The sequence below is a fragment of the Strix uralensis genome, chromosome 1, assembly GCF_047716275.1.
Source record: "Strix uralensis isolate ZFMK-TIS-50842 chromosome 1, bStrUra1, whole genome shotgun sequence".
Classification (NCBI taxonomy): Eukaryota; Metazoa; Chordata; class Aves; order Strigiformes; family Strigidae; genus Strix; species Strix uralensis.
The window spans coordinates 107,753,209-107,765,554 of NC_133972.1; the positions used below are offsets into that span (position 1 = coordinate 107,753,209).

Below are 12,346 nucleotides of genomic sequence, written 5' to 3' on the forward strand. Positions count from 1 at the left end.
GTTAATCTTCATATTTTGTCTAAAAGATACGTTAAATGTGGAAACTTTGGTTCCTTTTCTGGAGCAAATTCTACTTAAAAAGACTTCTGCCTTATTAAAGCCAATTATTTAAAATCATACCGCTGTAGCTGAAATAGATGGGGCTCCAGAATAAATGGTTGCAGCCGTAGGGAAGAGGTTTCAGTCTTTGCTCATTGTAACTGTGCCTGTAGTGTTTGTCGGTAATATTGTTCACTCCCCTGTAATTGAATTGCTCTGCCAGTATCGAATGAAATAGTGCCAACAGAAATGAACAGTTTAACAAGGTAACCGTGTATATATGATAATTTCTGTTGTAATATTTGATGTCTGTGACACTTGAACATCTTGGAGGGGGAAGGCAAATGATAATTTGAAGGTTCTGCTTCTAAGTCAAGACTGGAGAGTTATATTGAGCGCATAGCTGACTTGAAGAAACAAAACAACAAAACATTTAAAAAGTTTTAAGAGCAAACACTGGGGAAGGTCAGCTGCTTTTAAAAGCAGTCTTGAATTCAAAAACTTTGAGATGTGTGTAATGTAACATAATAATGTGTGTCAAAACCAGAGAAGTCTTATAAGTGAAACAGAGAGGGTAAGGCTGTATCTGTGCTGATAATGCTATGAAAAATTATGACAAATCAATAACGATAGCAAGTCAGTGCATGTAAATTAAAAGTCCTGCAAGAATGTTTGTCTTGAAGTAAAAGGTGGTGTTGCAGCACTGTAGCTTAACTTCAAGCAGAGATTAACACTTCAAAAAACCACTGAATTTTTAAAATGTAGATTTTGAGTTGAAGATTCCTGTAAGATTTCAACTTGTCTTTATTGAGATTTCCAGGTTAGAGTTACATTGGGGAGAAAAAGCAGCTGAGGGTAAATAGTGACCCTTCTGAACTAGAAGTATACTATAATTTTTACCCTCTTTAAGGAGGATTAAAAAAAATTCTGTGTAAGCCTGTTAGTGTTTTGTAGAACTACCATCATATCCAAATTTAATGTTTGGAAATTAAAATAATGGTTTTTTTCTTGAAAAGTAATGCAAATTCCAAAGAAACAAAAGAAATTATATAAATTTAAGTCCTCCCAAAATAATAAAGCTCTCTTTCAAAGGTCTCTTCCATAATTTTCTTAAGATATAAAACTTAAAATATAAAAAAACGCCAAACACCAATACACAAAAACAAGCAAAAAAACCCCCACCAAAACCTCAAAACTAACCCAAAAAAACCAAGTTTGATTTTTCAGGCCAGTGCTCCACTGTACCTGCATCATATACTTCCAGCATATCTTGCGACATCTTATAGCTGAGTCCTCACATAATACTGTGTGTAACTAATGTCAATTAATATCTCCACAGTTATTGTGCATTGTGCTCTATATTCACATCCTGGCTTGTGACACCTAAATTTGCTCAAAAAGACAGGCGTTGTGGGACAAGAGCTAGCTTCCGAAGTGTATGGTTTTGTGTGTTTTCAAGTCCATTCGTTTGGGGAAGGGGCAGGCAGGTGAATTTGGAGACCTGTACATCAGATGTTCCTTTGTCCTGCATGTGGTCTGACAAGGAGGCATCCACGAGGAGGAGGAATCAGCCATGCTGCCATTTTATAGCCGTGAGGAAGCTGTGAAAGAAGGGCTTATTATGGCTGCAAGGGGATAAAAGAAAAGCTCCTTGGGTAGGAAAGCTATTTTGTGGTGTCCTTTCTTTGAATTTTGTTAGCAAGATGGCTCTGAAAAGAGAATCAGACCTGTGCCATTTTTCAGGTACAGCTTCACCTACTCCTGGATAGCACATTAGCTGTTGGGCATAAAACCTGGGTTTGCTGAGAAGAGTAATATTTCCAGAAATGCCTGTCACTTAGTCATCTAGCCTATAGTTCTCTGCCTCCTGGCACCAAATCTTGCTGGTACCTAGATTTAAACACGTGATCAAATTGTTGCACAGGAGGTGAGCAGTGGTGACGGCCACACATGTATTTGTGTCCAGTGGCCAATAAAGATAATTTCACTTGGTTTAGTTACCTCTTAATACAGGTTTAACATCAGACTGCATGCAAGGTGAGTTTGTATGCTGCAGTTATCCTGTTTCTGAGCCAGCAGTTGGACATTAACTGTGTTTCATAATCCTTCTAAGTCTTTGCAAATATGTGCTCTATCAAGATGCGGGACACAATACATGTTCTTAAGCATTTGTAATTCTTAAACAAGTTTCTGTATTCCTGTTTTGCTACCCTGAGTGTAAAATTAGCCCCGTAGTGGTTTTGTCCCCTGTTGCCCGCCTATGTAACGTTCTCCTGCAGACTCTGTTACTTCTTTCTAGCTTTTTCTCTTTTTAAACTAGGTTTTGTTTTGTTTTATTGTGATTGTGTGTGGGTTTCATGTGAAGATTTTGTGTTTGTTTTTTCTTTTTTTCTGGAGTCACTGAATCAGGAATACCTTTCACATCCGCCCCTGTGAGCTTAGCCAAGGCAGATGAACAAAGATCTCTTGTTGTACACAGCTTTCTCAACAACTCAGGGCACTGTTAATATTGCCCTGTCAAATCAATTTATTTCAGAAAGAGAAGCGGCACCTGTCAAGGGAGTACACTGTCTGATAAGCTAGGGTGCTTCGGGGGAAGCTGGCCAAGCTTCAGACGGCAAGCTTCATTGCCTGCCCCATCACCTGAAAACTTCTCGTTTTCTACGCTCTGCAGTAACATGTTATACTGGATAGAGTCCCGCTCGAAATAGTCATTTCACAAGGGCTTGGGAATTGACTGCAGAACAGCCTGTTACATTTTTGTTACCCGTGTTTGAGGTGGATGTCGATGTGAATTGAAAAATGTATTTTAAAGTTCACCTTAGGATACAGTGTCTGCTGTGTGCCAACTTTCTTTCTTAATAAAATCTCTTCTCTTGGAGTCTGAACTGTCTTTGGTCTGACTCCACAGAGCGGCTCACTAAAATACTTGATCCATTATCTTTCCTGCTTGCTTGGTTCCTCTCTGCTCATGCTTGTGTATGTCTTCAGAGGAAGGTATTTTTCTTTGGAAAAGAGCACTTTGCAGCATGACTAAGCTTCAAATAATATGCAGATTTTCCCTGGAGAGTTACTGATACGGTATTTCCCTTGAGGCTTTTTATCACATGGGAAGCATTGAGTGATTTAGGGAGTGGGAACAGTTAAATAATGAACAAAACGTTACTCTCAGTTCATCATTTGTGTGTGTTCCTGTTGCCATGAGGGCTTAGGTTGAGACTGGACTTCCTCGGGTCATCCCAGCTCCGCCTTTTGGAGTTAAGAGCATCTTACACATAAGCAGTATTACACTGATGGATTCCTCTGGTTGTATGAGCTTCTCATGAGCTATGAGAAGTCTGTTTCAGATTGGATTAAGAGTCAGTTATGTTGGCTGTCAGCAGCAAAAATGCTTTTAACTCATCCAGTTGAAGACTAGAGTAAAATACTCCATTGTGTCAGGATCTCCAGAAAACCCAGGGAGTGCTTTTTTCCCCCCCCTCCTTCCCATTTCAGCTGGCTACTGTTGGAGTATGTCTTCAGTATGTCAGGCAAGGAGGCCTGTGTAGTAACAATTTCCTGAAGGGTTAGTAGGGAACTTGCTGTTGTAGTTGTGTGGCTCATGAGTAAGATGGGTAGTTGGGCTTGTCTAATCAATAAAGCTTGGTTTTGAAAAAATGCCAGTGGATTACAGAGCCTGTAGTATTTGCTGCATAATGCTAACAGATAATCCTCGTATTTAAGAGAATGCTTTCTTTGGTTTAATTTATTCAAGTGGACATTCAAACAAAATCAAAAAGAAAAAAAATACAACAAACCCTCTAAACCTAAACCAAACCTGTTATGAAATACTTGTCTCAAAATGATATAACTCCCCTACAATCGGAAATGCTGTTTCTCTGTCCATTCACTTCAGTAATACTCTGAAACAAAGCTACTCTGGCTTTGGTCCAAAACCAATCTATGAATGCGCCAAAAATGTGATAAATACTAATCAAATGTAAAATAATGAATCAGCTGTGACATTTTATTATGGAAATTAAACATCATGCAAACCCTTGCCTAAGGAAAATAAATTGTCAGGAAAAATACTAATTTTCATGTGATAATTAAGTTTTCTTTGCTTTTCATTTCCATGTCTAATAACGTTTCAGTTTCACTTTTTATAACAGGCATTTGTTATGAAACCCATTTCAAGCAGGATTTAATTTATGGAATTGAAAAGGATTGCCACTCCCACTTAATCGTAGGAAAACAGGATGAGATGTAGGAATGGTGGTGTTATTTTGAGGGTCAGGAAGATCTAAAAGGTTGAAAAACTGACTTGTCAATGCACTTTACCATGCCCCTTCTTAGCAAGTGTGCTGCTCTTCAGTGGTATGATGCCCATTTCCATTGCCAATTCTGGAAGAGTCTGAGCGTTGGTGAATTGTACCCGTTACAAAACGCTCCTCCAACTTGTCATCTCAGGGAGAACCTCAGTAGACTGGTGGCCTATTCTAGGGTCATAGTCCTAAGGGTGAAATATTAATAATGGTTTTATTAACACAGAAATCTTAGTTTGCTGGGTGGGCCTGGTCGATTTGCCTTCAAGGCCTTCAATCTGTTGATCTCCTGTGGGTATGTACTGAATTAAAGGGGGTCTCTCTAGCATACTGTGTCTGGTGTGATGTGCTCACGAGCATATGGCATACCTCATTTGTAAACTTCCTGAGCACTGTCATATGAGCAACAAATGTCTCCTGCGTTTCCCCTTTCACAGAATCACAGAATCGTCTAGGTTGGAAAGGACCTTGAAGATCATCTAGTCCAACCATTAACCTAACACTGCCAGTTCCCATCTACACCATATCTCTCAGTGCTATGCCGACCCTGATTTCATAATCATCCTTCCTGATTTCCATCTCACCTGCAGTCCCAGCCAGTTATGCTGATGGTTATGGTTGTTTTCCTGCAGTGGTTTTCACCTGTCTGTTTTATTTGAAAATTTTTCCAGCCTAGGCAGGTTAAGTTCTTTCTGTTGACACCTGTAAGACAGGATCTCTGGCTTTTTGTGCAATTTTTCTATGCCCATTCAGTTTGAATTTACCTTTCTTGAAAAGGAGTGACTCCTGCTTTGCACAGTATGTCAGAAATAGTCTTAAGTAGGGTCTTACGGAGTAGTATTGATATAGTATACTTCATATTTACTAAATTTCATGGTTAATGATTATGCTAGTAGCTATAGTTAGTGCACACCTGGGGATAATCATAAGATTGGTCAGGTGAGACATTGAAATTTATAAAGAATAGGCTTTGTTCTCCATACCTTAGAAAATATCTAGAATGTCCTGGACCATAAAGACAATGTATAGAATTGTGTTGAGAATGAGTTATTTGACAACCTGACAAAGTGAATAATTGATCAGTTCACTTGGTAATGAAACCAACTTTTGAGTGTCCCGAAAGTGAACTACCTTCATTATAATACTAAAAAACACACCCACAGGTCAAAAAGACCCCTGCCCAGGTTAAGACCCTTCCCCTGAGCATGTGCAGTATTAGAAGCATTAGGTAAGCCATATTATAATTGTATGTAATGGCTAACCAGTCAGTATCTAATAGGCGTGTTATGGAAAAATACTAACTTCTGATTTTTGTGTATAAAAGGAGCATGAAAACCTACTGTTGGTGTGCTTGATTTGTGGAAAAGTCCACCAAGCACCCAGGCCTGAATAAATACAGTATCTCTCCTGAGCATGTCAAGGTTGGTTTATTGCACACCGGGCACAAATCCGCTTTTTGGGTAACACTATTGGAACAGGCGATCAGTACTGTCTCATCGCTTCCATTGTGATTATCTTTATTTTTTTCATCCTAAAGTGACGTTTGCCTGTTTCATGGTTGCATTACAATCACCTTGTGGTCAGTTGTTATGCACAGAATTTTCTCCTCACTTCCAACTGTTAAAACTCGTAGTTGCATGCAGAAGTTTTTATTGGTCTCCAAGCACATGACCTGCCACTTCTCTTTCACTGAAGTTTTTCTGTATCTGTTATTCATCAAACCCATGTGATCTTTTCTATAGGTTAGTCCAATCCTCCTGTCTTGGCAGGGTTTCTCAACTTTGAGCTGCCAGCCGACAGATTTCATCAGTGTAGCTTTACCTTTTTTGTAAGTGTTGCTCGTTAAAATACTAGGTCAGATTGGCGTCAGAGTTTGTCTTTGACATGACAATCCCCAGGAGTAACCTCTGTCTCAGTCTGACTTTATTCCTTGACACTGCTAATACGTAGATGTTTGGAGTGTGTTTCTTGGGAATATTACAGAGGACTTAGTACTTTATCACTTTCAAATCACAGTGAACAGAAGCACTACCATATCTAGGATTGAATGCACAGTTTTAGTAATATTATTTCATTAATGTATAGAATCAAAAATAAGGATATTCAGTGCAAGAGTATATCTATAAAATAGTCTTTTAAATAGCCCTACTAGTCAAATAGAATATTGGCACGGTTATACCTGCAATACCTATTAACATGAGCAGTGTCCTGACAGTATTATGTTCAGACAAGCAGATGTGTTAAGGATCTCCTGGATTTGGCCAATTTAAGCAGGCCTAAAAGCATGTGTGGCATATAATGTAGAAAAGAAGCTGAGCACACTGTTGTGTCGCAACAAATGATACTGCTTGGCCATTCCCAGTTAAACCACCACTGGCATCCACATCACTTTAGGATTGAGTTTTCATACCACAGGATCTTGAGCTAATCTTTCCTTTCCTTGGAGTCTCTCTTCAGCTGGAAATGTTGTGGACTGTTATTTTTGACACAACATGGGTGATGTTTTCTATTTTGTCATTATCTCTTGTTTAGGTGTCTTGACCTGCCCTGATTCCAGTTAAGTCTCAAAACCAGGACACTATCACAGAATTTAATCCCTCAAGCCAGATCATTCCATGAAAGTTTTCTTAAGCTCTTTCTTCAGGCATCAAGGTATCTTAGAGAAATGGTTTTTGCTTAGTCGAGATATTTGTAAGACTCAGGGACATAAATTCTTGCCTCTCTCAAATGTCTGATCTTGCTGTTCTCTTTCTGATTCCCTTAAGCATAAATAGAAGACTTCATTCCTCATGGATTGGTTCTTCCATCTTGCTTGACCTTAGCAGGATGTCACAATTGCTAGTCGTCTCATAACGCGGGCACGCTGTGCGTGTTGCTTTCTGGAGGATTCAGCTGATGCTCCGGTGGGATAAGCAACGAATGTAAACAGAGGGAGGTCATCCAAGCTCTCTAGATTGCAAATTATTGGAATAAAAGGGAAGGAAAAGAGGAACAGAGAAAGCCATCTGCTGAGGATTATAGTACAGCTTACTAGCCTGTCTACTAGGGCTCTGGGTTCTTTACCTGATCCAGAAGCTGTATAGCATTTCATGGGGTCTTGGTCAAGTCCCCCCCGCCTTCTCACCCATATGTTTTTTACTAAAAAAATGAAGAACTGAGTCTTCCGTTCTCTTTTTTTTCTTCTACCTCTTTCCATCATGCCTCGAGGCAGCTAATACAGTTTGCTAGTGCCTGATTATATAACAACCAGAAATTTTTGGGCAGTTCATAAAATAAGATTTCCCTCTGTAGTACTACATTTTGTATGATCTTCGAACATGTTATTTTTGGCAGTGTAGAGTAAAATAAGTTGGAAATGGATCTTTGCTACTTTCTTCTTTTTTATTTTTCTGTCCTGTTTCACTGCGATTCCTCTGGTTCATGCTTGATACAGTTACTTGTAAAGCTGTTTTCTGAAATTCTTGAGCTCCCAGGAGAGGTATGTGGAGGCCCAGTGTTGTGCTGTAGCTGGGTAGAATATTTTTGGCTTTTCACTTCTATCACATAGGTAAAATGGGGTAGGCCGTCATCTCTCTAAACACTGAACAGTTCATGTTGACAGTGTTACTCTTACAGACTGTAAAGTGTCAGTACTTTGAGACAAAGCTGCTGTGTCCCTGTAGGTACTTTGTATTTAGGTCTGTCAACAGAGTATGACTACACAGTGAATGATTGCTGGTTGCATTTATATGGTTTATATGGTTGCTGAAATACAATTTTGTTTTATTAAAACAGATGATCTGTCACAGTTTGTCCACTATACCTTCACAAAGTCAGTGTTTTGACATTCTCCAGACTGGCATCTGTAAATACCTGGTAAGTACCATTTTGTCTTCTAGGTTAACTTCCTTGTGATAGATTTTGTAACAGTCTCATTAACCCTCAAATCTACTTATTCCATATATTTCATGTATAATTTCAGCATTTGCAGAAGTTTTCAACAAGATGAGCGGAGTTTTAAAAAAATATCCAATAGCTGTTGGTATCCAAACTTACATGGATTTTTCTGCTCTGACTTGTTCAGCTTGTTTTCAAGCCAGGACAGACGTAAATGAAAGGCTCCTTGTTTTGGTTTGCTTTGCTTTTCAAAAGAGCAACTTGAAGCTTTAGATGAATTTTACAGTCTGTCGTCTTCTAATCTCGATCACCCCCTGAGCTGAGGATGGGGATGGCAAAGTCAGAGCTGGGTAACAAAATTTCAAGGGCCGGAATTTGCAGTTACATGTGGTGCTGCCTGCTGAGAGGGAGGACCTGTCCGTCCTCCTGTCGAGGTGGTTCTGTGATCTAACGAGTATCCGCAGTTCCCTGCATGGAGCCCTACTGAAGAATTACTAGACCAAAGCTTCCATATGGGAGGGGCTTCCCTGTAACTCTAGTCTGGATTTTTGGGCATGGGTGTTGATTTAAATCACAACTTGTCAGTCAGCTTATGCATTCTTCTGCACTGTCCCTTTGAGAGCAAACAGTTAAGTGGATTTTTATAGTTGATGAGACTGCTGCCCAAGATCTCTAACTGGATGATGACACTGAACAAGGAAGAAAGGCACCGTGTAGGCAACATCCTACATGGGAACTTACTCAAGCAGTCTCATCTACTGGATTTGTATAAGTTGAAATGTCTGTGGTCAAAGCATCTTCCAGACCGGCTGGCTGGCATGTTTCATTGGCAGTCTTGGCTAATATCCTCAGGATGCTTCTTTATATGCAGACATGGGTCTAGCTCGCTATTATTTCCTATTTGTGGTTGATCAGGAACATCATTACTGGTTTTTATTATTTCGTGGTTCAGTGTCCTGTAGTATTCAGCAGGGTCTTGGTGACAGTTGGAGTCCACCTTCTGTCAGGCAGGAACGCCATCCCTCTCCTGCCTTTGCAGCTGGCTGGTGCAGGGTCAGCTTGGGACAGTGATCTGCCATCGTGGCCTTGAAATATGCCTAGTGTCTGATACGGGCAGTATTTAAAAGTTTGAACCCATCGTTGTTCTTTATCTTTTACCTCTCCTGAGTAATCATACCAATGAAATACATTCCACATTTCTGTAGCTTGTACTTTATTGATCTTTTTCTAAACGTTTCTAAAAGAAATGGCTGACCTTAAGTGAACCAACTGCCTCTGTCAGCTTAAAACAATGTACTTGCAGGTGAGAAAATTAGGCTACTCTAAAACTCCTTAAATTAGTTTTTTAATAAGATAAATTGTGCCACATTAGCAATGCATGAATTTTTTTACAGCTTTACAGGACAAAAATCTAGGATAGTTACTAAATAGCACTTGAAAATCTAAAGCACTTTCTAATTCACTGCCTCTACCCAAAAAAAGACATTTTCTAAGTTATTTATCATGCCTATAAAATCCTTACTCAAGATGTTCTCATTGTAACACCAGCAGAGTATCACCCCAGCTGTGGGCCCACCATATGTTTCATTAGCTTTAATTTAACTCAGCTCATACCGCTCTCGTTCCTGTGGAGCCTGTCAGATTTCTGAGGAGACTCACCCTGATGACGATGCAGTAGCAGCTTTTCTTTCCAGAAAGTAAATCCAAGTTTCCCTCTACCCCAGTGCCTGCTCACAGCCATTTCAAGACACGGAAGGGCTGTCCTGTCCCATGATAGGTGCTTAAAAGGAAAGAGCCGTGCTGTCCAAAAGATTCTCTTTATGCCTGTATCATCTTTCAGAGTGTCCTGGTTTAACCAGGATAGGGTTAAGTTTCCCCAGCAGTGGGGGGGAGCTCTAGCCGGGTTATTCAGATACCATGCGGACGTCACATCCTGGCAGGTCACATTTTCCTGGCGCGGGAGCGCGGTGCACTCGTGGTTTTGTACATCGTGCTTCCCACTGCTGTATTTGGTAGCTATTTTGCTCTGTTCACTGCTATCACTATTACTGTTATTGTTATTGTTGTTGTTGGTTGTGTTGCTATTGCACTGTTGTATTAAACCTTTCCTTATTTCAGTCTTGGGGCTTTGTATTTCACTCCCTTTGTGGGGGAGGGGCAGCGGCCGCGTGGTCTCAGACCCCGGCAGGGGCTAAACCACCACACAGAGCAAGGCTCAAAGCAGTGGGTTTTCTTAGATATATTTGAGATGAGGGTTTATTTAGAGGGGATGGAATGAAGATGCTGCTTTAACCTTCTGTTGGTATGGGTGGCAATTTCTGAGGAAAATAGGAATTTGAAAAAACACAGTAGTGTGTAGAACTTGGAACAGAAACAAAATAATGTATGTCATGACATGAAAGATTCATTCGGGTCTACACATGCTTGTATATCAGCAAAAAACTTGTGTATGAAATGATGAACTTATTTTTTTGTTTGTTTTAATACAGGTTGGATTGGTTGTAATACCCGATAGCACAGCTGGATCTGTTCTATGTGCCATAAATAAGCTCTTGGATCAAGCTTGCATCCTAAGTGAAAACCTGCACAAGTTCTTAGCCTCTTGTTGTTACAGTCTTCTGTACTTTCTGCTAACTTTAGACAAAGAGGATGCAGAACATGTACAGAAAAGGTAATGCTGCTTTTCTTATGATGTTAATTGTCTCTGCCTTTATACTCACAAGTATTTAGAGATGTAAAATGAAAGGATACGCCCCTGCCATCCTCCCAATTTATTTTGCTGTCTTTTGCTCACTTGTAAACAGTACTTGGATTTAAGAAAAACAGAGTTTCATCTCAAATTGTTCTAGTTAGATGTCAGAACCATCCTGACTTTAAGGTATAAATATCCACCCTTCTAATCTTTAGGTTTAGCCTTTAGTTTCATTAGATACATTGAAAAGTAACATGCAGAGGATTAGGCTTTATGAGCATGTCCTGTAAACTGACTTGATACTTCAGCTTTAACAAAACTTCTCAGGCATCATTTTATAGACAGCAAATCCATTTGATTTTAAAAAAAAAAAAAGCTACAGATATCAGATATTTAAATAAGTTTATTTAGCTGTATAACAGAAATATCTTTAAACAGTTTAAACTTCAGATTTTTCCTCTATCTGTTCCATATTCAGGAAAGTTGTTCAAAGCTTACTTAAAATTTAAGATGTGTTTTTAAAGTTGAAGTCCTGCTGTATTTAATGACTTGCTGATTTTGATCACACAAAGCCGGTTCCATTGTTTGATTTCTTATGAGTCTTAAATCAGGCGTACCTGGACAGTGACTGAAACAAAAGCATCTTCCCAGCTGCATTGTGCAGAAATCACACTGTGTCAGAGCTTCAGTAACATATGTAGCTCCAGGGCAGGACCCTAAATTTTTTCCAGCGCTGTACATAATTTTAGAATATTTTCAAGTTTAACATTTTCTGGTACAATTTTTTTGCTTTGGCACTAATTATAATGAAGGCAATTGGCGTGATTGAATTCAGAGGCATGTTTCTTGTACAGCTGTGCGGCTGGTTCACAGAAGCGTACTTGAAATACGTGTCCTTGATCATTCCAATTTTTGTTCTCTTTTCCTCTCAGGGATATGCTGTGGGGATCGTGTATCTCTGCATTAGCACTCCTGCCACGATTACTGAGACTGATGCTGCAAAGTCTGCAAGTGAGCAGGATCTGTCGGGAAGAACTGCCCGTGGTTGCTCAGTTGCTTCGCTTACTAATGCAGCATGGTCAGCTCAGGAGCCATATGATCACAAATGAATTTCTGGTGCAACAGATTATCAAGGACATCATGGTATGAAACTTCTTGTTGTTTCCCGGAGACTACAAGGATCTAGACTTCAAGTTTATGTTTAAAAATGATCGTAAATGCTGAAGAACAGATGTTGAGCAAAACACAAGTTATGACTGGCTTTTATTTGTCCTGGAAGTCCAGGCTGTGTTGAAGGCTGCTGCTTGCCCCAGCTCCTGCGGTCACTGCGCAGATGAGACAGGTCTGAAGTTCAGCTTCCACCCAGCCCAGGGCCCTGGGCAGCAGCTGCCTTCCTCACAGAGGGCACTGGAAGCGGATTGCCTACAGCCCCTCT

General features: G+C 39.9%; 1 protein-coding gene across 1 annotated transcript in view; it reads left to right on the plus strand.

Annotated features, from left to right (window-relative positions):
- Positions 1-12,346, plus strand: part of TEX10 (testis expressed 10) — a 61,343-nt gene that overhangs the window by 47,843 nt on the left and 1,154 nt on the right. The window contains exons 13-15 of the mRNA XM_074876554.1: positions 8,118-8,198; positions 10,709-10,890; positions 11,844-12,054. Coding sequence (XP_074732655.1) covers positions 8,118-8,198; positions 10,709-10,890; positions 11,844-12,054 — 474 coding nt within the window. The remainder of the gene's footprint in view (positions 1-8,117; positions 8,199-10,708; positions 10,891-11,843; positions 12,055-12,346) is intronic.